Source organism: Labrus bergylta, chromosome 12 (assembly GCF_963930695.1).
Source record: "Labrus bergylta chromosome 12, fLabBer1.1, whole genome shotgun sequence".
Lineage (NCBI taxonomy): Eukaryota > Metazoa > Chordata > Actinopteri > Labriformes > Labridae > Labrus > Labrus bergylta.
In genome coordinates this window covers 12993755-13021698 of record NC_089206.1, presented here as the reverse complement: position 1 = coordinate 13021698, position 27944 = coordinate 12993755, and the positions used below count along the sequence as shown (strand labels likewise).

Below are 27944 nucleotides of genomic sequence, written 5' to 3'. Positions count from 1 at the left end.
CACACACACACACACAGTTGTACAATCAGATGAGCTAAGCCCATTATCTTGTTCTTTTTCGAATCTCCTTAAAGCAGTCAAGATAGCTCCCTGAGGCAACTCCTGATTTCACTGGATAGTAACACCTTTTATTATGCCTACCTACAGCAGTTTTTTTTTACTGAGCCTCACACCTCGGGGACCTTTAAGCTGTGTACTTCTCAAACTATTTGGAGCAGGGACCTCTACAAAGCCTGTTACATCTCTGGAGAAAACTAAGCCGTAGCTTGAGAGAATTGCCATTGAGTAAGCGTTTAAAGTAAATGCTATGGCCTTCTGCACCCACTTGTTTGCAACAAGCCAAGCATGGTGGCCAAGAAAAGTTCTCAACTTCACACCAGGAAGGATGTGACTGCTGATGCATGCCAGATGAGGAGACACCAGACTCGTATTGCAGAGTGCAGCTGCTGCCATTTGTGACAAAGGAATGTATTTTATGTACAGCATCTGTGTGGTGCTGCATTAATTTAGTCTATTTCAAGGGTCACATGTTTTTATTCAGGTTTTATTCATATTTTCCAACATAAAAGTCGGAAGGGACTGTACAACACAGTATAATTTGAAATGCTAAACTTTAAGAAATAACAGAATATTTATGTTCTGCAGACTGCAGCTTTTAAAAAATATGCTGAATGAACTGAACAACAACACAAGCAAAAATAAAGATGGATATTTCAAAACTCTGGACCTTTGGCTCATTTCTTGTTCCTCTAACAGATTATACATAAAACACTATCTCAGGCCTAATAACAGCTCGATGTTTCAAGCACTTTTTTCTTTGAAAGAGACCTGTCTGGTACTGCACTTTGTGTTGTCTAGACATGAGCCTACATGTGAAGTGCTGCAGACACAGTGTGACACTCGGGTGTTATTTTCCATGTTCTCAGACATTACATCATCCACTACTAATATTGAACACGAATATAGGTTGTAAATATGAAACAGAATGAAGGAACTGAAGCTGAAGTTTCCCTTTTAGATCTCTGTGTTTTGACGAATATAGGTAAATTAAAGCTGAAATAACTTTAATATGTTAAAGTCGAAATGTCAAATGTTTAAACAGTTGGAGCAGCTATCACTTCAAACAATGCTTTTGTATATACTGTAGCCTTGTGTAAGCTGCAACTATGGTTGTAATTGAAGCCTATATTCCAAATCACAACACCAAACAGTGCAGGTCATTCAATGCTAATGCACACTGACTAAAACAATGTGTCAGCAGCTTTAAGTGCTTCAAAAACCAAAGTGTAACTCATCAAACTTTACAGCTATGGGTAGAAAACCAGGAGGAGCATTGCTGCTATAATTTCAAAGCCAATGAGAGGAAGGTAAGAAATAATGCAGCCAATCAACAGAGAATATACAAGCAAAATGCTTTGGACAAACAGTTTTTTTAACAGAACCAATTTTAATCCTTTGATATATTCCCTCACACACATAACAAAAAGGGGGAATCTGGTTTTCAATCTTCTTTAAGTTAGAGATATTTGATGAGTTTGCTACATCATTATACTTTAGAACATGTTGACATGGAGCTTCTATTTAGTCTCAATCACTCTGCTTTGTTAAAGGGCAATACTTTCCCTTTTTACTCTTATATTATATGATATAATTAACCCCTAGTTGTTGCCCATGCTTGAGTCAAATTAATATACAGGGAGCAGTCAGTGACACCTAGGGGTGAGAAGTCACGCACTGCATGTTTTTGACAGAATGTTGAAGACCTCTGGAAGAGATGCAATGCAAAAATGACAGGCAAACAGGCAGTCACTGTATTCCATTTTACATGGGCTTTAGGTTGAATTATGATTAAATATAGAAGAGCAATGCAAAATACTGCATACAAATTGATCAGTTACTTGGGACAGCCGTCCTCTCATTGCAATGCACATCAAGCGTATTCACCATTCATATCTTGTGTTTTAAGATAGGCATACATTTGTTTGTGTGTATGGCTTTATTTTATCTAACATGGCCGCAGGGGCACACAGACTAAGGCTGGACACGAGTGTAAAGGATTAGGAAACCACTTACTGGACAAAGTAATCAAGTTCTATAACTTTATTTAATTACTGATCCACTCTTTAATTATGGTTTCACACTGGATGGCATTAATGTTCTCACCGTTTTGCTACCATTATGTGCAGTAGGCTACATTAGATCGACAAAATATTAAAAAATAACTATAGAATTCCTAAAATAATTTAAAAAAAACGTTTACAGCCTTAAGATCATACAACCTTATTTCAGCCTGTGTCAATTTATACAGTAGGCAATAAGTGTAGGCTATGGAAAATTGCATGCTACTAAGGCAAAAAGAGCACGGTGTGAAGAAGAGTGTTTCAAAGACAAAGGAAGCAGCAAATATGTCGCTTAAAGTTTGGGATGCAAGTGAATTAAATTAATTTCAAGTGTTGAAAATAAAAACAAACTGCACCTTTAAGAAACAGCGTCATCCTCCAAACGCCTGCCCTTGTCAGTGACGCTTACTCGCTCCCGGCATGCACACTGGAAGTGTAATTATTGCTAATGGCGGGTCTTTTCTACGAAATATACAACATTTAAGCTATAGTTTTCTAACTGTTTGCATTGACATAAAATTACGGATTTAAAATAAGTATCTGCGGAGAATAATTTTCGAGGATAAAGAAAGCAAAGGAGCTCAATAACAGGACTGTTGTATATTGTGACTGATATCATGTGGCAGCCCTCCGTTAACTATCGACTCAAACAGAAGCTGAGCAAGAAGATGCGCGTTTGACTTGAGAAAGTAGCTTCACTTGGAGATGCTAGCTCATCTTAATGCCTGTCTCAGAACAATAATACAATAAAACAGTTTGCCCAAAAGAGCTAACTTAATGGAAGTTTAGCTAGTACAGGAACTCAGCCTTCATTCATTCGACCGCTCGTTTCGCTGCCAATAAATCTCATGAAGCGGAAATGGTTTCTTTCAAATCATCACTGGTTGTGTTGTTAATATCAGTGACTGTTATTCTAGTGAACGGCAGCGCAAAACTCAATATCCCAAAAGTGTTGCTACCGCTCGCCAGAAGTACTAGAATTTCCTACACATTGGAAATAAACAACGGGGGTTGCTACAGATGGTGAGTAGAATAAACTGTGGGTGTCACATTGCATGAGGCCACATGAGGCCACATGGCTGACTTCACTGTGTGACCTCCAAGACTTCTTATTAATGTGCATTTCTTTTGATGGTTTGTCCTGAATCAAATGTTCTTGTGTTCATATTTAAAAGCCATCCAAGTGAACACACACAAAAAAAAAAATACTCCACCCAAATTAAGTTAGTGAATTATCCACCAATTATTTTTGGATGTACATAGGATTGTCAATGTTTATCATTATTGTGAATAATAATGGTTGCTGGTTATTACTTTGTGCCTGATGAAATGATTGTATTATTATATTTTAAGTCTGCTGATTATTTATTTTCCAGGTTGATCAATTTCTAAAGCACATATTTAGATGACATGTTTTGTCCATCCAATACTCCAAAATCTAAACAGTCTTCATTTTATGTTTCGATTAAAGCATCAAATATTTGCCTTTTTTTTTTTTAGGCGCTGGAACACATTACTGCTTGAAAACTGACTTGGATGATAAATAAATGGTCACAATAGCTGGAAATTAAACGTATTTTGATAGAATGTTTAATAACCCAACATTTGCAGCGTTATGTACGTGAGCTGATCTTTCGGTTCTCTCATTGTTTTAAGGTCGTCCTCAAGACCTGAGGTAGCCAGCATCCAGGCTGTAGAAGAAGAAGATGGTACAGGCTGCTCACGGAGAGCTGTTCTCCAGGCTCTCTCCACCCAGCCGTCCAGAATGACCAGCATCATTCTGGCTGAAGATGTTGGTAAATACATGATAATGACATTAACCTACAGCAAATAAACACATGTGTCATTGGTCATTCAGTGGATGGGGTCGATTTTATGGGTGACTGTGAGGGGAAAAAAGTGTGCAGGAATGGTTCAGTTTACTAAATTTCTTTAACCGTGAATATGAGTTGGTGAAGAAACAGACAAGGATGTAGGCAACTCCAGTTGTTCTCAACTTCTGTGTCATCTCAGAGAATCTTTCCAGTGTTTGAAGGTCAGGTTAAAAAAGAAAATGATAATATGTAGAATTGCAAATGACTGTAATGTAAACTAAAGTTTACAGTACAAACACTTTGAATTTTTAAAAGAGGACAATTTCAGCTTGGTGTTCACTTTTTAGGGTCTTTCTGGTTTTACCCTGAGATGTGAACTATAAGCTATACAAATGTTCTCAACTGCAATGGACACAGAGCAGCAACACTAATGGACATTCTGTCATTCTGTTGCATAACAGGTTTCTTTAGTAGTCTTCCTTTTCTGCTATTGTGAAATGCTTTTTGTCATCTGTGTCCTGTGGCACTGCTGACCAGTCCTGAACGACAGTTTGGAGCATTTGCTTTGCAATCCGAAAAACCAGACTCATTTGCGCTTACACAAGCATCTCAAGTTTTCTTTTAAAAACCAAGAAACAAAGTTAGACTAACTGTTCAGACCACAGGGACGCAGTTTAAATGTCTACTAACTGGCTGCAGCTGTTTTTGGTTTAACCAAAATTAATCTGATATAATCTATTGCTCATGTAGCAGCACTCTTACTAAACCAGAAAAGCCACGACATCTGCCTGGTGCAAACAGTGAATCATTTTCAGAGATTTAACTCTTTATTGCCTTTGGACAAACAGTATAAACTTTGTTATCAGGGCAGGAGGTAGACTCTGTACTTTAATAAGAACAACTGTTTGTGTTGATCAATTTATATACATATATAACTTTAAAAAAACAAGCAAACCATCTCTAAGTGTTTCCTTATTTGGTAAAGATTGTAGTACTGTGCAGTATGTAGTGTGTGCATGATGTTTTGTCCCCTCTTCTTATTTCAGTTACAGGACATGTACTGCGTTGCGACGCCATTGTTGACATCATTAATGCGATCCAGATCGTGTCAACCACCAGAGAGCTTCATCTGGAGGACTCACCACTGGAGCTCAAGATTCATGCACTGGACTCTGAAGGTAAAACATGCTTGCTTTTAAAAGAGACGACTCTCATCAGGCTCCTGGGGTTCCTGATAATGAAAAACTGATGGATTTGACATCCATTGACTTGCTTCAATACTCATACTCCATTGTCCTGTTGTAACTACTCCATGCTGCTTTGTTTTGTTTTGCTATTCATAAGACTTCTCGGAGTAATGACTGTGCTGGCTTTAGGCAGCATTTTCTTTCCCCTCAGGCTGTTACTGTGAGGTGGCTGTTTGTTCTGTTCGACTGGCTCCATTTAGGGCAGACACACTTAGTTTAATGAGCTATAGCTACAGCCTGATTCTTTCTGATGATGGCTCTAGGGCCTGATACTTTGTTTTTGTTTGCTCTGGTCCAAAAGCGGTTCTTTAGACGGAGTGGATAGCAGGAGGACATGAAGCATCCTGTGATGAAATGCCTATTGGTTTCGGTTTAGCTAATTCAGCTGCCAGCAGCTTTCAGGAAAACTGTGCTCAGCATCCATTATACAATCGAGTAGTGTAGTGACCTCAGCTTTTATTACAAAGAAGATCCCCTCTTCCCATCAAGTCGAACGTGTCCATGTTCCCTGACTGTGATTTCTACAACGTCTAACTCTTGTCCTTTTTAACAATGCAGGAAACACCTTCACCACCCTTTCAGGTCTAGTTTTTGACTGGACCTTGGTGAAAGATGTAGATGCAAATGGATTCTCTGATTCTTACAATGCATTACGGTAAGCTTCCGCTGTTTAACACTCCACTCAAACACATTGGCCCTCACTTATCAATCTGGTGTAGAAATCAGCGCAGATTTGGGTGTAGAAATCACTGTACGACAGAGTCCCCGTGGGACCTGTGAAACGTGCGTATCTGGCTGATCACGGCGTACGCAAGACCGGGTGTTCATAAGTGTGGCGGCTGGAAATGATCGTCATTTAAATACCACGCCCCTATATATTCACGGCTCAGCTGTCCTTGCCCCCAGAGTTTACGGCATGGAGAGACATAATACAGCAAAGAAGAGAAACAGATATGACCTGAGTGCAATGACACCATAACAGAGAAAAGTAAAGAGGAATAACATTGTGTTGTTTGGCAGCCTGAAATGTAGGATTAAAGAGCTTCAGCAGAAATGCGCCTGCATGGAAATCTCAACAGCGTAAATATAAAAAATATATAACATCCGTGATATGTAACGTACATAATAGAGGCTATAATCACATTTTTTAAAATACTTTTAGTTTAAAAAACCTGGTCAGACCATACGATCGCTACAATGTAGCTTAGTGTTGTGTCTTAAAAGAAGCAGCTCCCGGAGCGGAGGACGCCAGCCGGACCCCACCTGAAATTATCCCAGATCGTGGAGCGAGTGGCTTCTTTCATCGGTTCAGCCTCAATATCAGGCACAAGTGGTAAAGGGCGAACCTGCATCTGTGTCGGATAACTTCGGCTGCACCAACGGGCTCCGTGCTCGCCATTTATGAGACTTTAAAAGAGATGAATGAAAACCTGAAACGTCCTGCATCGCATGAATAAAGTGTTTGATCAAACGCTGTGCAATGTGCACTTCTCATCCGATTAGCCTTCTTTCCAAACATAAGAATTTAACACTTACATAAAAGAAGGTCCTGACTCCGTCTTAGAGCCCCCCGGATTTCTTTATTCGTTATTATGTCACATGTAGTCTCTGGCCTATGTGCTTCTGCTGTGCGCAATTACGCATGTAGCACATCAGCGTATTTATTATTTTAATCTCCGGACATACCGATTAATTATGATCTAATGTTGATGTTCTTTTCTGTCCTTTTTAAAGTAACTGTTTTTAGTCTTTCTGTTTTAATTTGTCTCAGTATTTTCTGCAGTGATATTCCTGTGCGCTGAACGTTTAACATGTAATTACCGAAAGAAGCCTCTCTAATCTTTAATATTTAAAGTAAATCGATTAAACAAACAAAAATTAAACAAATAAAACACACAACTTAATAAATCACCCGACAGCTCGCGCTGCTCCACATCATTTAAAAAGCAATGTAGTCTACAGAGATCGTTTGAGGTGGAGCGTAATATAAAATACATTTGAGATATCTTATCTAGCAGTAAATCTGTGAACCTCTATCTATCCGTCTTAACAAGAACTGTTATAGTATGATCTAATTATTCTCCGACACAGACAGATTCACTGCAGCGTAAGTCCACACTGAGTTGAAAACGTGCGTACACGAACTGAGACCTGGCGTGAGATTTGAGCGTACCCTCCGCTCACGTTCAAATTGATAAGTGACGAACTTTGCGTGGAAATTACCGTACACCCATTTTTCTGCCGTACGTACGTTTGATAAGTGAGGGCCACTGTGAGGAGCCTCACAGAGCTAAGTCTGCAATGTTATTTTTTATTTTCTCCTAACCTGTACCTTCCCTCTCTTCAAGGGTACTTAAATTCTCTGAATCCACATACACGCCGCTTGCATACATATCGGAGATGGAGCGTGTTGGGAAACAGGGTGATGTTATACTGGTGTCTGGACTGAAAACAGGACATGCTAAGTTGAAAGCCAAAATTCAAGAGCCATTGTATAAGGTAAGCTGTAAGGTGGTACTAAAGAAATAGTTAATTGGCTGTTGAAATAGTCCACCTAATGTCAAGAGTCACATGCATGTACACCTAAACTATATTTGTTTGAATTATAGCCTTTTTTTGAACACTTCCAAGAAATGTGTGTTGTGGTTTGTTGAGGCGTGACGCTTACGCAGTGTTGTCCTGTAACTATGGTGTCTGTGCCACACAGGATGTGGGTGCTGCTGAGGTGAGACTGCTGATTTTAGAGAACATCCTGCTGAGCCCCGAACATGACGTGTACTTAATGGCGGGAACTTCCATCCGGTACCGAGTCCTGAAGATTAGACAGGGCATGATTACAGGTTTAGTGAAGTCTAATATTTTACTTATATTGTTTTTTGTTACTGTGCTGCTTTTTTATTTTTTTTAATTTTTTTTATAGCTTTATTGAGCAAAATCACAACTAATAATGTTTGATTCATCAGTTAAATCTAAAAATAAAAAAAATAAAAAAAAGTATGAATGAGTAATGTGTTAGCTGTTATGATGTCAGCTGGCGTGACCAGTAAGTGGTGCAGCTTTGCCTTTTGTTCAGTTTCAGATATTTTAGGTACAGAATGCCAGCTCCTGACCTAATTTGTTTGTTTGTTTTTTGTTCTCAGAGCTTCCTATGCCTTCTGATAATTATGAGCTGCACCTTCAGAACAGCGTGGTCGGCCCTGATGGAAACCCAGACGTTGCTGTGGCCAGTCTCGATCAAAGCACTTCCACAGCGACAGCCAATCAAATGGGACACATAAACGTTGTGCTTGATCATAAGAGTATCCTTCTGACTAATCATACTTTGACTCAGTAGTGCTTATAATAATACCACGTATCCCTTAACTTCTTCAGCTGATAATGAATTGTGTGAATGTGTATGATGGGATTAGTTAATACTGATGAATACTTTACATAGCATCCTCTTCCATCAGTGTGTGAATGTGTAGGTGTGACCTGCAGTTTAAAAGCTCTTTGAGGATTCAGAAGACTAGAAAAGCGCGATACAAGCTCCAATCCATTTACCAAAATGTCTTTTAACTTGTTGCAGCAATGAACTTTTTTAGCACACAATATTTAGTATTTGTTTCTGTAGCAGAGCATGATTATAAATTAGGAGTAGACTGTATATGAGGCATGCATAAAGCAGTGAAATCTAGAGCTGTCTTTAGTTGCTTTTATTTCCTTAATGACTTCTACCTAGGCCCTCGAATGCAAGGAATGTCTCACCTCCCGAACAACACTCTGTACGTGGTGGAACCCGGCTACCTAGGTTTGTCTCCTGCTCTTACCGTTCAAACACAATGTGAAATATTTCACAAAAGATGTTTCTAATTTCTATTTTCCTTCTGATTTGTTTAGGTTTTAAAATCCATCCAGGAGATAGCTGGGTCCTGGAAACAGGACGAGTGTATGATATCCTCATTGAAGTATTTGATAAATCCGGCCACAAAATTTACCTTTCAGATGTGAGTTTGCTTCAGGAAAATCAAGTTTCACTATTTAATCCTTTTACTATCTTTGTATCTGTAAAATGTCAGTATTCTTCTAAAATACATTCCTAACACCCTGGGATGAATGTACAGTAGTGTTTCATAATCAAACATTTCACATTTTATCATTGAGGATGCAATAGCCGTACCTTTTCAAACCATCTACAATTGAGCCTTTCTTGGGTTTTTTCAGAACTACCCGCCGCTTGAGTCTTTATCAGGACATCTGTCATTCACTGAATATTCTTAGTATACGTATAAAAATAGGTTTGGTAATCTTTAATTACACACAGCCTGAAACACAACTCAGAATAAATACAGAAAAGCCTTTGTTTGCTTGTGATTGAGTTTTATTTTCCAATAATTCACACTAAAAATTATGAATGAGTAAAACAAAAACTTAACATTTAAAATGTACATGTTGTTTTTTTGTGGTTTTGCAGAATGTCCGTATTAGCACTGGTTTCCCTGTGGAGTACTTTGACCTGCAGCATTCCTCTGTCAATGGATCATATCATCGTGTCAAAGCTCTGAAAGAAGGCCTCACTGTCATTGATGCTACCCTGACAGCTGTCGTGGATGCTGTAAGTAGAATTTCATCCTTGATCCTCATCAGTCTGTATTTTAGCTAAAGCGTTGCTATGCATTAACGTTCGGTCTCTTTAGAGAGCACCGTCATTAAAGAGCACTTGATAACCGCCTGTGACCTCCGTTCTGTTTCAGAGTGGAACGACTCACATGCTCACCAACCCCGTCCACAGTGAACAGGATGTGGAAATCTATAACCCTATAATTCTTAGCCCCAGTATACTCACGTTTCCATGGCAGCCCAAGGTTGGAGCCTATCAGTACACAATAAAGGTAATCATCCTGCAAACATAGTAATTGAATGTTTTTCTATCCTTCATGGAGCACAAAGGTTGAATATGTAACACCTTTTGTTTGACGCTGTGTTTTATTAATCACTATTATTATGTCATCTTTGTCATGAAACTCATGCAATGTGAAACTATATTCTGGTGCTTGTGACAGGCAACAGGAGGGAGTGGGAATTTCAGCTGGTCTGCCTCCAATACAGCAGTTGCCACGGTGACTGTGAAAGGAGTGATGACAACAGTCAGTGACATCGGCCTTAGTGTCGTTAAAGCTCACGATCTCCGCAACCCGCTACACTTTGGCCAGATGAAGGTGGGTTGATTTCATTCTTCAGAAGTTATGGCACAGATAAAAATCCTAGTTGTTGGTCTTAAGATTCTTATAGTCAGGGTGATTGTTTGTTGTTTTTAACTCTAACATCCTGTGTTGTGTCTGATATGGTGTGTCACTCTTAACTAGCAGCATACCAATTCAGATGTTCACTAGTAAGTAACTAGTTACACTTTCAGTGAAAACAAAGATTGACCAAAGATATCAAACAAGTTTATGAATTTAATTTTGAAACTATTGTCTATTTACTCGCATCTTGTGGCCAATTGAGGTTTAATTTTTCATTATGTTAAAAGTCATTTAATCTGTTTTCTTTATTTTAAGTGTAATGTATACATATTTATTTATCTTAGAAGTTGTATATGAATGTATTTCATGATCCCGTTTTTCCCCTCAGGTGTATGTGGTTGAGCCGGTGGCAATGGACTTTGCTCCATGCCCAGTAGAAGCAAGGGTGGGCCTGGTTCTGGATCTTCCACTCAGAATCTTTGGTCTGCTGGACGAGGTGGAGAAAGAGCGGGCCATGTTGAGCGACTGCTCCCACTTTGACCTGCAGGTTGAAGAGGACAACCATGGTGTCTTCCAACTACTAGACGGTGAGTCCGGGGATCTGAGCGTGTCATGTGATGTATTAAGATTTATCCTGTTGTTTAATCGCTGGTTTGCTGTAACCACATCCTGGTGGTGAGTTCACTCATTGAAACTGAAGGCCACCGATCAGTGGATGCTTATAGTTATGGGACTCAATCATTCATCTCGTGTGTTATGAGTGACCATGACTCTCAGCCATGTGGCGGCTTATTAAACCTGAGTCAGTTGAAATTGAATTATGGAGCATGCTGAAGCAACCATAAGTCATTTAAGAATATGTTTAATTTCCCTTTGAATCTCTAATGCAGGAAAACAATTATTTTTTCAATACACACTTTAACTTTAAGAGTTTAGACAAAATGAGCACAGCAATATGATTTTTTTCTGTAAACATGAATTTGTATTCGCCAGCCAACAGAATGGATCAAATGTGAAGAAGAGTAGTGTCTGACAAACTGTAAGGGTGCAATCCTTTGTTACGCTGAAGTATTTTTTATATTTAATGGCTTTCACACTGTCATTACAACATTTGTCTCTTTTGAAAGTTCCTCTGTTTGCAGTATCTACACTTTTTCATTTTGTAACCTTGTATTATTAATCACAAGAGTGGGCTGGGACAAATAACAAGACCTTTCTGTACTCTGTTGTAGTTTTCAGTAGGAAGATAAATGAGTACCTGTGAGAACCATTGTGGTTATTTGTACATTGTCATATTGCATCCTCCCCCTCTCTTTGTCCTGCTTCAGAGGGGCTGGCTCCAGGCCAGGATCACTGCAGCGGGGTGAGAGCCCGAGCCCTGGCTTCTGGCTACACCATGCTGACTGTCAGCTACACCCACGGCAACATTCACCTCAGTGCCAAGATCACCATTGCTGCATATCTTCCTCTCAAAGTGAGACCAAAAGTTTCATCCCTTCAGCTCCTTGCTCATCATGAACTTTCAAATGTTTAAGTTTGCCTTCTCAAAGGATATTTCTCTAAATTAATTTCAAACTGCTTATTTCCTTTGGGGTTGGATTATTTGTTTAAATGTATGTCTCACACTTTATCTTCGGAATATGCTCGGGCATCTGCAGGGTGTAATATTCTTAACCTTTTTCAAAAATCTTTATGATTTGCTTTCATCACATCAAAAACACCAATAAGCTTTCGTCTTCTAATGAGACGACTCGTGCACACACACTCATGCATATTCATACACATCGTTTCTCCGTAGAATCGAGGTAGAGTTGTGATGATCAGGGTTCTCTCTATGCCCTGTGCATTTTAATAATGCATTATACACTTGCTACTCTGATTTGTGTTCCATGTCTGAGCTCTGGTACTCAGAACAAATGAAACTGACTTCAGCTGCTGTGGTAGAACTTAATATTACAGTATGACATGCACTCTGTTAACGTGAACACATCTCCACTTATGAAGCCTTATCAAGTTGTGATTTTTGTTCTGCAATCACATTTAACTTATCAGTACAGTAACATGCTGTTTGATGCAATACTTTTGAGACCATGCATTTTTATTTAATTGGATTGATTTGTGTTCTTTAAAATGTTTATAAAGTTTCTTCACTTCTTTTTCCCTGGCAGCTAAAGATTGACCCAATTTAGATTTTTTGCAGTGAAATTTGAGTATATCAGCTCAACACCCAGCAAAATTCCTTTTTACAGTGAAAGACCTAACTGAGACATATAAATGTCTGCATTGCATAAATTGAGGAATCTAAATATCCCTCTGACATTTTGCAGGTGTACTTTCTTTATTTCTCCATTTTATTTTCCTTCAAAACTTTTTTTTTACATGAATTAAATTGTTTCGAAGGTCTCCTTGTGCAACTGTGTGAACTTTCATTTTATAATTCACTGTTTGCCAGGCCGTTGACCCTGTATCTGTGGCTGTGGTGACTCTGGGATCATCTAAAGACATGCTGTTTGAGGGCGGCCCTCGGCCTTGGGTTTTAGAGCCTTCAAAGTTCTTCTGCAACTTGCGTGCTGAGGATGAGTCAAGTGTGCGCCTCACTCAGACAAGTCCGTCATCACACAACTTCAATCAGCACTGGGTCAGAGCAACCTGCCAGATCCTGGGAGAGCAGGTGGGATCTACTGAAATCATTTTATTTCTATAGAATTTATAGCTTCATATTACCATTTTGCATACACGTGTCCTCGCTGTAATACTTGAATGACACTCGACAGTTACAGAAATACAATCGGAGCATTCTTAAACATGTTACTTGAAGGTGCTGGAGGTGATGGTGGGAAATGTGGCCAGTGTAACCAATCCCTTTCCTGCTGTGGAGCCAGCCGTGGTCAAGTTTGTTTGTGCCCCTCCGTCTCGCTTCACCCTGGTCCCGGTGTATACCAACCCACAGCTGGACCTGACCTGCCCACTGCTGCAACAGAACAAACAAGTGGTATGTCTGTGGCCCCTTCACAAATTTTACCGAGCTGTTATTAATTGCATACCTTGGTAAATGGCTGTTCACACTGATGGTACTTAAAAAAATGTCTCATTGCTTTGTCTAGAGCCTGGCACACTCTAAAATATTTTTTAACATCTTGAACGGTTTTAAAAATGTGAGAGACCTTCACACATGATGACAAATATTGACCAGAAATCTCTTTTTTTAGGTACCCGTTTCAAATTACCGCAACCCCATATTGGATTTAGCTGCTTTCGATCAACAAGGAAGAAAGTTTGACAACTTCAGCTCTCTGAGCATGATGTGGGAATCAACCATGGTGTCTGTGGCCAGTATTGAACCCACTATGCCCATGGAGCTGCTGCAGTTGAAGGATGGCAACAAACAGATGAAACTTCACGGTAAAAACTTTTTTTGTTTTTTGTTGTGTGGGATGTCTGCATAAACTTTTCTCTTTTGTAGAGACATTTTGAAAGTAATGAGGGAGAAGCAGGAGAAAGAGCTCTGGCAGGAATTAATTTGAAGACAGCAGATGCAGAGGAGGATTGCACATCCATTTATCACTGACAATAGATTTTTCATTGTCTCTTTGCTGTCTGCTTCTATAGATTAGTCATGACAAATACTTTGGATTGTTGTTTCTGTAATTACTATTTTGTCTCTTGTCCTTTTGTTTTCATCATCTTTGGCAGGACGTCGCACGGTTCTTGTCCATCATCAGACAGGCATGGCAGCCATCACAGCGACTGCTGTGGGTTACCAGGTTTCCCATCTTACAGCAGCCAATGTTCCAAGTCCAGTAAGTGAATACGATAACCGCAAAGTTTCCACTTCAAAGCAGCATGAAAAACCCTACATGTGGTATTAGATTGTTTGTTGGTATGATGTTTTTGCATGTTTCACAATGAGACCTATTTGTTTTTTTTAACATTTCTTTGTCTTGACAGTATGAGCCCCTGACCCCTGTCTCAGCCACTGTGGAACTCCTGTTGGTTGAAGATGTGAAGGTGTCTCCTAACACAGTCACCATTTACAACCACCCAGATGTGCGGGTAAGTGACTAGTTATTCACGCACATGACACATCTGTCAGTGTTCTACAGACAGATTGGCTTTTCATGTTTTTCAAATAAAGAAAAATGTAGTTAGATCTTCTGTTGGTATTGAGGTTTTTCAGTCTTTCCTCGGTGCAGAACAAGAATCCAAATGAATTTCATCAAATAGAAGGAATTCAGACAAAAACAGTTGTTGCTCTAGGCACAGTGGAAACTTATATCCCTCACTGGGCCCCCCTCTCCTAATCCTGTTTGATGTAAGAGCAGTGTTTGGCAGGTGTTGGGGTTAAATAACAACTAGTGACCTGTGTAAGAGGATTTTAAAAAGTGAGTGTGGTCAGAGGTTTCCTTTTGGAGTCACATGCAAGGCCAGCATGATGTCAGAAAAACACGACTGTGAGCTGGCATGGTTTTCTGAATCATCACACTGTATAATAATCATTTTAGGGCGCACTCACACTAGGCAATCCGTACCGTGCCCAAGCATGCTTCACCCCTTAAATCCAGTTCGTTTGACTAGTGTGAGTGCTCCGATCTGTGCTCAGGCACGGTACACTTCCTTGGCCCTGGCACGCTTCGAAGAGGTCTGCTTCGGCAAGGTAACCGTGCTAAGGCCCGGTTAGTCCTGGAGCAGTGTGAGTGCAGGCCAATGGGGGAATGGGGGAATGGGGGAGGGGGGGCACGGTACGGGACAACTTTGCTAGTGTGAGTGAGCCCTAATCTTTTTCAGCACAGTCACAAGCATTGTTTGTGTTTTACGTTGCAGGCAAACTTGGCTCTGCAAGAAGGCTCTGGATATTTTTTCATCAATACCAGTGCAAAAGGGATTGTGGATGTTGTATTCCAGGAGGCCCAGAGAAGTGCTCAGGTAAGAAGAAATGTGAACCATGGTGGGATAAGATCAGGGATATGCACAATTGTGATATTTACCAACTTAGAGTGTCATTTATAAGTAATCATACTGAACAAATGTTGCTATTAGATGTAGAGAATTCAAGTTTTTACAATGACAGCATCTCTTTTACTCATGTGCCCAGGCGTCTCCCGTTCAACCAGGGGAGGTCAAGGTGATGGTTCATGACCTCTGTCTGGCATTTCCAGCCCCGGCCAAGGCCACAGTCCATGTTTCTGGCATCCTGGAGGTTTATGTGAGAGTTGTGGATAAGGTCAGTTTGTAGCCTCTTAATCCCCTCATCTTGGAGGGTCTGGACTCTTGCTTGACTAGATGATCCCTGTTATCAGTATCACACATTCCTTAAATGCCTCAATGATGTCTAAGCACCACATATGGTTGTCTTTTTCTTGCACGTTCCCATCCAGTTTTCATGAAAGTCAGCCTGTTGTGAATAAATCCAACAAGGTTCGCCCTGCCTGTGGACCAAAATAATTATTTCTCTGGTGATGGATGTCTTTTTATCTGCATTTCAGGTGGAAATAGGCAAATCTGTGACGGCTTATGTCAGAGTCTTGGATGATAATAAGAAGCCCTTCCCAGCCAGCTATTTCACTTTTATGAATCTTAAACTCAAAGCTTCTTCATCTATAGTCTCTTTAAAGTAAGTTTGTTGTTTTTATTCTTGTTGTTGTTTGTTTCAGGGTGTTATAACTTCTATGGCTTCATGTATATTTCCTTGTTTGCAGATCCTTGGCAGATTTAACAGAAAAAGATACAGCTGTGTTCCTGGTCCAAGGTCTTGCTATTGGTCAGACTACTGTAACAGCTTTTGTCGTTGATAAAAGTGGGAAAAAAATTGCATCTCAACCACAGCAAATTGAGGTAAAACTTCGGTGATTCCCTAAATTGTCTAACTCCTAAATATTTTACACATATTGAAACATTTTCTTTATTTTTGGACCTCTAGGTATTTCCACCATTTAAGCTCATCCCAAGGAAAGTGACTCTATTAATCGGGGCAATGATGCAGGTTTGTATTATATTGATGCTTAACATATGTCTGGAAACAGTTGGCCTTTATTTATCTTGCCGAAGGAGATCATCTGGTCCTCAGTTTGTCTTCCAAAAGAGCCTTCTGTCAAAGACTTTTCTGGAAGATGACGTTAACCTTAATTGCTCTTGGTTTCAGCATCTAGCTTGCCCTTCATTTTCCTCTGCTTGAGCTTTAATTAGAAAGCCTTTACCATCAATCCAAGAGGCCTCCTAATTGCTCGACCTTAAACTTAATAATACACATGCACTGCACATTATTTGTGTTGGAGCTCATATTTTTCTAATCCTGAGTAGTTTAATACACTAAGGATAATAGCTTTCTGCAAGTCATCAGACCTTGCATTGATCAGTGCTATTGACTAAACTGTCAGTGTTGTCAAGATCACTCATGTTTTTTCATATGCCCCTCTTTTCTCTCCTTCAAACTCTCCCTCCCCTTCTCATTCCTGCTGTCATTAACAGATCACATCAGAAGGTGGCCCCCAGCCTCAGTCCAATATCCTTTTCTCCATTTCCAACGAGGAGATAGCGTCTGTTAATGGCATGGGTCACGTCAGGGGTGTGGCCATTGGTAATGTCACTGTGACTGGATTGGTCCAAGCTGTTGATGCAGAGAGTGGAGAGCTGGTCGTCGTGTCTCAGGTAGATTTATATGCGGTCTGTGTGGCCTTAGTTATGGTTCACTGGGATCTTGCAGATGAAAAGATTGTTCCTTTTTGTGTCCGTAGGATCAAGTAGGAGTTGAGGTTGTGCAGTTGGCTGCCATTCGAATCAGAGCACCTATCACAAGAATGAAGACAGGAGCACAGGTATAACTGTTTAAATGAAGCATAAGGAAAGCTAGAAAAAAGCCCTTAGATTAGGTGGAACAAGTGTTCATCTCCTTTCTTTTTTTAGATGCCCGTGTATGTGATGGGTCTGACCAATAGCCAAACACCCTTCTCCTTTGGCAACGCTTTCCCCAGCCTCACCTTCCACTGGTCCACCACCAAAAGAGACATTCTGGATGTTGAGCCAAGGCACATCGAGGTACTATACACTCAGGATTTTTTCTGCTTGCAATTGATGTTTCATTTTCTGCCACTGAACCATTTCTATTTTTGTCCACTGTTGTCCCTACTCCTGATCTCTTTATCAGATTGACTTTTGATGTGCTGTCTCTGTATTATAGACTGAATTAAAGAACTGCAGCTGCCTTGTCTCTGCTTCTTTGTCAACCTCTGCCTTATCCCTGCTCTCTCATCACTGTTGCCTTTTTTTTAATTTGATTTGTAGCTGCTATTTTTGCCTTTCCCATAATGCTGTCTGCCTGCTACAGGCTAACGTGGAGCTCCAGTCAGAGCACAACTTTGGTATGAGGGTGACTGGAAGAACCAGAGGGCGGACGGGGCTTAAGGTGGTGCTTAGGGTTACAGGCTCGAAGGCTGGGCAGCTATTGGGGAATCTGCAGGAGCTCACTGATGAGATTCAGATCCAGGTAAAGCAATGTGGCAACACACCTTTAAATGATCTCTAATGTAAACTTTTAAACTGTTTCTCAGCCCCTGGAAATACTGTCTATGCAGATATTTTGTAAACACCCACTCTATGGATGGCATTGCTTATCATGGCCTCTCCCCCTGCTGCTCCCTCATAATAGAAATGATGACAATTTGGGCAGCAGAGCACAGACAACGCTGAGCTTTGGAACATCTGATGCTGTTAACTTTTTAATGTGATAAGACTACAGATTAGTTTGAGCTGAATGCATCCGGCTTCAAACTGCATTAAACGATGTCATGTCACTTGTGCATAAACATCAAAGAATATTAGAGCTCACAAATAATTGGATTTTCAACATTTCGCTTTGATCAAGGTCTATGACAAGCTGCAAATGCTAAATCCTGAAGTAGAGGCTGGGGAGTTACTGATGGCTCCAAATTCAGCCCTCAAACTGCAGACAAACAGGTGAGTAACAAGTGCCCGCACAGTAGATTGTGACTATTATACACCACCAGCATCCAAGACGAAACAGAAGTGTTTACGAAGGTTGAATACATTTGCTGTGGTTGCGTTTCTCTCTGTCCAACAGGGGCGGTGTAGGTACAGTCTCTTACCGCATGCTGGACTGCCCTGACCAGGTTGTTATCGCTCAAGTGGATGATAAGGGCTTTCTCTCTTCTGGATCTCTCACCGGCATCTCCTCTCTGCTGATCTCTTCGCATGAGACATTTGGTGTCAATCAAACTCTCATCCTCGCTGTGAAGGTCAGTTTGAGAGCTGGTGAATGAGAAGTGTTTCTAATATTTGGCTGTGAAAGCAGTATCTTCTTCCTTATAATATAAGATGTGTGTGTGTCAGTGTGCTGAAACTTTGACACTTTTTACATCCTAAACAACTCGGTTCATTTCATGGTGTACACTAAACTACTAACCAGCCGTTTGTGATTGTTTTTACGCTTATGGTGTTCTCCAAAGGATAACAGTATGGAAGCTTTCAATGCAACCATTTCAATTAATCTTATCAACATTTTCTTCTACAGCTTGTTGTTTATTTATTTATTTTATTTTGAAAAGTAAAAGCATTGCCATTTAGACGAGACATTCTGCTTTACCCTCCAAGTTACAAAAAACAATTAGCTAAATATATTTTTTTTAATTGAAAGAAACTCAGAAAATGTTTACATAACAGCTTTGTATTTCCTTGTATGCATTCTAGTATTAAAAACAAAATTCAAGGTATTCTAATGTCAAAGCTTTGTAATAGTATCTTTGTGAAAAGATTCTCACTGTTACGGTCACTTTCTGATAAAAGAACAATCAATAGTACTGACCATTTCAATAATACATGACATTGTCCCTGCAGTTACTGAGCGCTACACTGGTTCTCGTCTTCATTTCCTCAGGTGCTGCCTGTGTCCTATGTGCGCTTCAGTACCAGTCCAGTCTTCTACACACACACCAAAGAGAGCCTGAAAGCCTTGCCCCTTGGAATAGTGCTCACCTTCACTGTCCACTTTCATGCCAGCGCTGGAGAGACCCTGCACAGCTCCAACACACATCTTACGTTTGCCACAAACAGGTCAACGATCACACCGTCTGTTCATGAAGGTTCCTCATGTTGCAGGGAATGCTCTCATTTGCTGCAATAATTCATGTGTCTATGAGCTGTGGGGCTCTGAGTGAAACATGACTTTTAGACAAGCAGAGGAAGGAGTAGGGTATGTTTTGCAGTTCCCTTAGTGCCCCAAGGTTGAAAGGCTATTATTCTGCTGTCCAGGGCTATTTATAGTCGAGTATCAAGGCCTCTTTAGAGTGGTCTGTTACGCAGCTTCACCCGTCCCCATTTGACTTACCGGTATGTCTTCTCTTATTTCAAATTCTGCCGGACAAATCATGTCAGCTTACAAACCACTCAGCCACTGCCAGCTGGACAAAATGTAAAATATGGCAAACATGGTTTATTTGAAAATAAATGTATTTCACAAAGTGTTTTATAATATTGAGCCACACATGATCAGGACCAGGACTATGATCCACCAAAAGATTCTCCTTTGCTTGGACTGTGTGTATTAATATCTGAAGGGGACAAGCATAGTGGTTGAGGTCATGGCAGGGTTCAGCAGCAAGCTTTATGTGAAGTTCACAAAATGAATTCACTTGGCTGTTCCTTTCAACCTCATTTCAGAGGGAGTTGTTTTCACCTGAGTGAGTGAGCTAAATTAATGAGATGTGTTGGGCTGGAAGAAGGGTAGCTGCACTCCCAATGAGGGACTCCCTCATCTGTCTGCTCAATAAATTGATTCTATTACCGTTTTATCCAGATGCTGACAGACAATTTTAGTGGAAACGTATCAAAGTCAGAGAGGTGCAGGGCTTCTATTCTTGGGAGTATTGCTGGCGTTGGATTAGATCTTATTGCTTCTCCAAGGAGCAGCTTGAATGTGCAGGTAGAAATAGTTACGCTGTATTTGTTCAGAACACATGCCTCAAGGTTGGAGGAAAAATTAAAACATTTTTTAGTGGAATAAATTTCAATAAAGCACAATGTTTAGATTTTTTTAGAAGAAATTACAACTGAATGCCGAAAAAATAGTATTTTAAAAGATTGTTAAAGTTTGTGTTTTAAAGTCGTTTTTTTTTACAAAGACTGACATTTAAGTGTGCAATTATGTTTATCATAATGACAAATAAGCTAGGTATCTCAATGGAGAAAAATACATTAGGTATAGTCTCTATCTTCATATTGATGAGTATTTTAATTTTGTTTATTAAAACTATTAAAATTATTATTTTCTTGTACTTTTAAGATTAACCCATTTTTTCTGTTTATTCTCATTTTGAAATAGTGATTTGATTAAAAAAAAAACAATCACACAAACTCTGAAGTATTTAAATATGGTAGAATAACTTACAAACTGCCTATGTTTAGCTGATGAATTATAAATAGTTATTAATCAACCTGTGCTCTTGTTTTATCCTGCAGAGACGACCTTGTGCAGGTGGGGATGGGGCCTGGTAACAACACTCTGACTGTGAGGACCATCAACGTAGGCCTCACTCTCCTTGCAGTGTGGGACAGTGGAAACATGGGTGTGGCGGACTATGTTCCAATACCTGTCGAGCATGCTATCCACCCGCATGGTGCTGATGAGATCCATGGACTTGTGGTTGGGGACGTCATCTGCTTTAATGTCCTTTTGACTGGCCTTGATGGTAAGACATCTTTATGTTCTTTTAGCAACAGTTATACATATATGTGCTGTGTTTATGTGGAATCGATCAGAAGTGAACACTTTTCAACTGAAAGAACAAGGTACAATAATGTCTCGATGCAAATAAATGTCTCGATTTCGCCCTTAGGACTTGTTTAAATTATATCTTAGTTTATCCTTATGGCCATGGCCTGCATTTGATTGAATTACTATTGAGGACAAAGTATCTATCTTAAGTTAGAGGCAACCATGGCTCTCCTTAAGGCGAAGATCTATTCTTTCTACAGTGTAGTTTAAATGAGCCAATCTGTCAAAACAGGACATTTCTTATGATTCTTCTCCACAGGTGGTGATGGTGCTTGGAGCTCCTCAGCTGATGCTGTTCTTCAGGTGGATCCTAACAGTGGTGCAGCTGTGGCGAGAAGTGCTGGGACTGCCGCCGTTTACTATGAGATAGCTGGCTTTTTGAAAACATACATAGAGGTATGTTATCTGAACATTGTAACTATCTAAGCTGCTCCACCGACTCACTGCGTGATATATTGTTTCCCTTTAAGTCATGGCTGTGATGAATGAGCTTCAAGAAACAGGTTGTGAGTGTTACTATGCAAACAGCACACACCTCCGGTTTCTTTAATTTTACTCTGACATCCCAATTCTCCAGAGAATTTCATTGTCTCTTCAAGTGCAGCACAGTGTATCAATGCCTCTGCAATATATCACAAGAATACAAGTAAGAAGTATGTTGAGCTTCTCTGTCACCTTTCAGTAACTAATAGTCTCTGTCTGATGTGTGTGCATGACTTTAACTCTGTCAAGCTCCTCATACATGATGGAGTGTGGAGGGATTAATTGGTCTTCCTGAGTGTCATCATACTCTACCCAGTGTCCCTCCTTTGTGTCCTTTGTGCTGAATGTAACCAGCAGTTTTATATTAGCAAAGTAAGAATTGATGAGATTTGGAGCGAGTCATTTTTATCTCTAACAGAAAGGTGCTCACAGGCATTCAAAGAAATGAACGGATGTGTGAGAAGAGACTTGAAAGAGGTGGCAGTAACGGTGTATTGAAGACTCATTTCTGTTGTTATTATTGTTCCACCTGACAGTGTGGTGTGATTGATGTAAGCAATTAGTTATGGATGTTAATTGTGCTGTGATTAACCCAAGCACACACTTGAATCTGTTCAGGATTTATTTGTTGTTTTCTTTCCGTGCCGGGTTCTGTAGGTGGTGGTGAATGCACCCACAAGGACAGCGGCTATGGCGCAGCCTACACCTGTCAGAATCGGACAGGAAACAAAAGTCCTGCTCACTACCAGAGAGAGAGGAACCCACCTCATTGGTATGTAATGCAGCACAAGTTGAAAGAATAATTGGTAATTATGGGAATCACTTTCTTTCCCAGGTATAGAAGAGTTGATTTACACCACTCTTGCATTTGTATTGTAAACAGGAAGCATCCTGTTAGCTTAGCTTGCTTCTTTGTCCCAACGAAAAGCACATTTTTTAATTAACATTTTCCTCTAATATTTATACAATATCTACAGCGCCCATGTGGGAAAATGGCATTTTGGTCTTTTTTTTTCAACTGCAAACTATCGTTTTCTAGAGTTTTTTTTCCTGGTTGACTGCTTCAGTACATGCTCAGAGCCAAACAAAAGTCCAGCACATGAACCCCATTAAAAAAAAAACCTGATTTGGGTTTTGCAGTCTGGATTCTGTGCAGATCTAACGAGCAGGATGTAAAGAGATCCTCAGTGTGTTCAGAGGTGTTCCAGGATTCTGTTACCTTTGGAGAGTGCAGTGCTAGCAGTTTCCCTTTGTTTCTAATCTTTGAGCTAAATTTAGCAAACATGCTTCAAACAGATATGGAAGTGAGAATCAGCCCCCCCCCCTTCCTTATTTAATGTGTAAATGCCCTACTAAAGGACTTAGTTAATAAATATATAATCAAACTTATTAATATATTTTGAGTTTTAAATTCAACAACAAAGTGTATCATGAAGCACAAAGGCCTTGTATCTTATGACAGTGTGCTTTGCCCTGCAGGAAGCTGTTCCTCTGCCCAGACTGAAGCCATTTCTCAGCTGCAGCCACAAACCTCCGTCAGCTGCCATCTCAGCTTCACCAGTGATGCTGTGGACTTCCCTGCTAATGATGTCTTCACAAAGCACACCAGCTTTGACACCAGCACTGGTGAGTTTGCTCTGAATTCCTATCATGTGCCTGGTCCTAGAGAATCATTTCATTTTGTTCTGATATGATTCACCAGTTCTTACGGTATTTACTCTCTTTTTAATAAAAGTTTCAGATTGTATCTTCTAAAGTCAAAGTTTGAAGTTTGCCATTAAATATCTCGACGGCGCTCACTCTAAGCACATGTCAAGCTGGACGGAATAGAACGACCCGGTCTGGAAGTCGAACAAAGAAACATGCGGCACGTCCGGTCAATTTCAAAATAAAACAAAATATACAGACAAACGATCATATTTTCCATCACTTCATCTTTATGTTTTATCTATACTTTATGTTTGCACGTTTTTCTCTTAATTCCCGCGTGATCTTGTAGTTCTCCTGTGATATGTGTAAAGCTGTTCATGGTTGCGCTCTGACTAGCTCAAGTTCCGTATATGTACTCAGTTGGGCAGGGCGCATGCCGTCCAATGCCGCAAAGCTGTGGCGCTGACGTACCATGGCGTGCACGGAGTATGTGGAAATGAGGGGTGTGAGCTTGACACAAACAGACGGGCATCCTACTCACTATTGTTATGTTGTTAGCGGAGGGCAGTGCTTCTTAAATGTACAGGGAGCGTGAAGAGCAGCTTGTAAGTCAAACTTTTTATCAAAATCTGTGTAGTCGTCTGTTTGGCCGACCGTCGGCGCTTGAGGAAAGCCCTGAATCTAACCTAGGCCTAATGTTTATTTGTATGCCCTGCATGCGTGGCAGGAAAATACTGTTTACAATGGCATAATCAATACCTGCAGTGCTCTTGGAATGAATTTAGCAGTGACTATAAAAGGTGTCAGTGTGATGTATTGAACTTGAGGAAAGTCTCGGTTACTTGAAAGCTCTGGTCTAATTATGTTTGGGGTTTGGGACTTCACCCCAGTTGTTAACTTATCTCTGAGGGGATCCACAAGGCTGTGTTCATTCAGCTGAATCCCACTCATGTTCAAATTGAAGGATGTGATTGTGAGACCCCCTCCCCACTATCTGTGATTTATCTGGACCTATCACTTCTTCCTCTCTGATTTTCCCTCTTCAGGCCTCTACACATGTTCCATAAGCCAGCTGCCAGGGACAGAGCAGCAGACCCGCATGCACAAAATGTCCATGAGCAACCTGCAGGTGAAGGCCGGCCTGGAGGGCAGTGCCTTCTCAGGGGAACAAGTCAGCGCCATTCTGCCCATAGATCTGGGCCTCTACTCTGACTCCACTGAGCTGCTGCTCTCAAGTCTGCGCCCGTCAGCAGAGCTCACTATCTACGGCACCACTGCCGTCCTGTCCAACATGGAGGTCAGGCCAAAACTTGTTTCTAGTAGAACCTCTAATGAAGTCTGCCATTGTTATATTTTTACAGTCAATATGATATGATGATAAATCATTTTTCAGATGAACTACTTCTAAAAAAACAATATGTTGCTCTTTTCCCGTCTTAAGGTGGTTTCCACTTCTGCAAACATTGCCGTCCAAGAGAAGGAGGTGCACCATGACTTCCCCAGTTTCTCAAAGTACACCGTCAGTGCTGTGGACCCTAAGGCAGCTGTCTCTGCTTCTGTTTCCGTTAGCAGCACTTCCTACGGCCAGAGTCTCGTCATCCCAGTCACTTTCATTCCAGTGGCTGATGCTTACATCGCCACGGAAGGTAAGATGTCCTTTCAGCACTGATAAAAATGTACTGTGCCTCCAGATACAAGGTCAGGTTGCCTTAGGTTTAACGTGTAAAGCCACAGGACGGTAGCAGGGCTGCCACTTTAAAAAAAAAAAAGAAAAGAGTCTGAACTAACATGAAGTTACTTTTGTTTATTTTCATCGATGCCTGTAGCCTATTTCTAAAATATGTCATAAAGTTATGACTGTTCTATTCCTTCCTGTTGCCTTTAAGCCTCATTGAGTGACAACTTAAATTAGTTTTGAGGCTTTTATAGCAACATATCTTAACTTCTCTGTGCAATATTGAATATATACATTCAGTGCTGTCAACTCTGGGGTCAAATTATAAATGTCTATAATTGCAGAATATATCTATTTTTCCACATTCTGTCTAAAGGTGGTGTATCGTTCCCTGAGTCGATCAGTGATTCCAGATTTCCTCTTCTCAATACCACTTTGATAAACCTAGTTATGCCTCAGTACTGTAGATGATATCTGTGGGTTTCTTATCTGGTCTCTGAACTTTGACGAGGTTTTGACAGCCTCTTTTCTCTCTCTCTCTCTCTCTCTCTCTCTCTCTCTCTCTCTCTCTCTCTCTCTCTCTCACAGCAGCAGCTCCTCTTGTGGGTAACCAGCCGGGGGGCCACTCCCTGCAGAACCTGATAGACAGCTACCAGATGATATTCTTCTCACTGTTCTCTCTGCTGGCCGGCACAGCTATCATCATCATCGGTGGGTCTCAAGAAAATGTCCTGCTTTAAATAGAATTCCTTGTTTGTTTTGTATGATAATTAGGAATGTTTGTTCAGTGGTGTTTGTTTTCAAATTGTGGCCTTGTCATGTTTTGAATAATCGTGTTATATTTTTGTGTGACTTGGGTTTCACTTTTGTCAGTTATTTAAAAAAAGAAAAATGTTTTGTTTTCTCTTTTGTTAGAACAAGGCCACAAAACGAATGCTGTAATCTCTTAACACCTTCAGCATTTCGAGCACCGTTGCGTCAGCTTATCTTTTATGACAAAAAGAATGTAACAAGTTCCTTCAAAAAATGAAATACTGTCACAACATTGCAATCTCTCTACTTCTCAACATCAACACCGGTGTGAGCACTTAAAGTCTACAAGAAATAACAGAGTCCCAGGGGGATATTTTAATACCGACCTCTACAAACTTTGTAATGATGTGTTTTTTAATTTGTTTTATTCCCTCTAGTCCTCCACACGGTGTTCTCTCCCAGGGAAAAAGCGTATCATCCTGTTTTCATCGCCAGGACACCTCCTGCAGACTCGGGTAGGACACTGTGACACATCCCAGGGGATACATCTCTAAATGCCACGGCATGGTTTTTAATGCCTGAGCTGTTTCTTAATTCAGTCTTAAGTTAGATGTTTGTTCAATGCCTATATTATATATTTGTGATGCAACTAGCCATTAAAGCTCCACTGAGAATAGATCAGAAAGTATTCTGACACCTATCAGTATCGTTTCTTGTGTCAGAATAGATTTGTTGCCTCGTCACTTTTTGAACACAAACAGGGCCAAACAAAAACAAACTTGTATGAGTGGTGAAGGCTCCAACTTATTGAGAATGATGCTGCTTCCTTTCGCAGTGTTTGATGTTACCATTACTAACCCGTTCTGGCTGCCATAGTATGTCTGTGAGAGATTTAAGCATGACCAATCAAAATAAGGCGTCCCATTTGTGCCCTTACACCAAGTTATATTTCCTGCAAGTCACTGATCTTCAGATATCATTTCATGTTTCTTATACATTTTGTCCTGATAGCGTCTACATGCTGTATTTACTCATTGCTGTATTTGGCTCTCCCTCAGGTTTAGGCATTCCAGATGGGACTTGTTTCAACCGCAGAATACCAAGAGTGGACCCAAACAGCAGCCCCAGGTCTCGTCTCTATTCTCCAGACTACAGGTCCTGATAAAGCTCCCAGGCAGGTCTTCTGCTCTTAAAAAAAAAAAAAAAAAGACCACCACAGGCCATTAATGCATATTGAATGTGACTCTGTGGGTACACAGGCGTGAGAGAAACTTAACGTTAGTTTTTTTTTTTTGTAAAGCAGATCATTGGAGAGCTGTAAGACGCTTACAGGGCTATCTTATGTGTGTGAAACAGGTTTATCTACGTGTGTTTGAGGTTTGCCTTTGAAAAAGTTTTTAAACAAACAAAACCACTCAGTTAAGTATTTCAATGGGTTTTCAGAGTGCTTAAAAACCAAATAACTAGTTTGTGTTTGAATACGTCTGCTTCTTGTGTTTGTTTGCCCTTCACCTGTGTGCTATCATAGAATTTCATGTGAAAACTAATATCTCAGGAGAAACCTTGTTCTTGTTCCATGATGGAAAAGGAAATGTTAACATATTTCTTTTTACAAAAGGTGCATTTCCTTTGTTATGTTGTAGCTCATACATTGTGTGAAAAAGCTGTCCACTGATTCCGTCCTCTCCTCTTGAGGAACCCTTCTAATGTGCTGAATCCTCACTGGGAAAATGCAGAAATCAGTTTAGTTTTGGGCATTTTTGGGGGAGATTTTTAACTTCTCCGTTATTTAACAGTTCTGAGTTTATGAGCCACAAATGCATGTAGCTCCCGTCTATTTCATCAATGTGAAACAGTTAAGGAATGTGAACATTTTCAGCTATTTAAATGTTTCTTCAATTCAGAATCAATCAAATGTGATCTTACTGAAGCGCTGTGGAAATGCAAGAGCATCAAAGTGTGACTTTGTTTTAAATGAGGTATTTTTGTATTTGAGAACATATGTTGACAAGGACTCGTATTTATGTTAGCTAGTGAAATTCATATTTACTGTATCAGGCGTCAGTGTTTTTTTTGTGTTTGAAGATTCATGGTTCTGCCCCACAGTCATATCTGTACAGCTTTTGGCACATAACACAGACACACGTTTGTGAATAACGCTGTTGCTTTTGCTAATAAAAGTTTTTACTTTTCA

The 27944-nt window shown here is 40.2% G+C and overlaps 1 protein-coding gene across 2 annotated transcripts; it reads left to right on the top strand.

Moving 5' to 3' along the window:
- Window positions 1-2545: 2545 nt before the first annotated feature.
- nup210 (nucleoporin 210) lies at window positions 2546-27944 on the top strand. 2 transcript variants are annotated; one of them, XM_065961209.1, is made up of 40 exons: window positions 2546-3143; window positions 3777-3916; window positions 4981-5112; window positions 5740-5836; window positions 7530-7680; window positions 7889-8021; window positions 8322-8480; window positions 8903-8971; window positions 9061-9167; window positions 9635-9775; window positions 9915-10052; window positions 10224-10379; window positions 10795-10993; window positions 11735-11880; window positions 12859-13077; window positions 13225-13398; window positions 13616-13808; window positions 14100-14206; window positions 14355-14459; window positions 15228-15329; window positions 15499-15627; window positions 15890-16017; window positions 16103-16238; window positions 16324-16386; window positions 16872-17051; window positions 17138-17218; window positions 17307-17438; window positions 17728-17886; window positions 18265-18356; window positions 18481-18655; window positions 19294-19469; window positions 20874-21103; window positions 21449-21585; window positions 22330-22444; window positions 23152-23298; window positions 24369-24619; window positions 24764-24968; window positions 25589-25708; window positions 26188-26265; window positions 26809-27944. In XM_065961209.1, the coding sequence occupies exons 1-40, from the start codon at window positions 2980-2982 to the stop codon at window positions 26910-26912; spliced, it is 5670 nt and encodes a 1889-aa protein (XP_065817281.1). In that variant the 5' UTR covers window positions 2546-2979; the 3' UTR covers window positions 26913-27944. The 2 variants fall into 2 exon arrangements, with proteins under 2 accessions (XP_065817281.1, XP_065817279.1); XM_065961207.1 differs by having other exon boundaries at window positions 25586-25708.

Bases quoted from the DNA above. Each gene is read 5' to 3' on its own strand.
- nup210 (XM_065961207.1), top strand. From the start codon at position 2,980: ATGGTTTCTTTCAAATCATCACTGGTTGTGTTGTTAATATCAGTGACT. The intron at 16,239-16,323 runs GTAAAACTTCGG...TTGGACCTCTAG, and splicing joins CTCAACCACAGCAAATTGAG to GTATTTCCACCATTTAAGCT. The intron at 24,969-25,585 runs GTAAGATGTCCT...TCTCTCTCACAG, and splicing joins TGCTTACATCGCCACGGAAG to CAGCAGCTCCTCTTGTGGGT.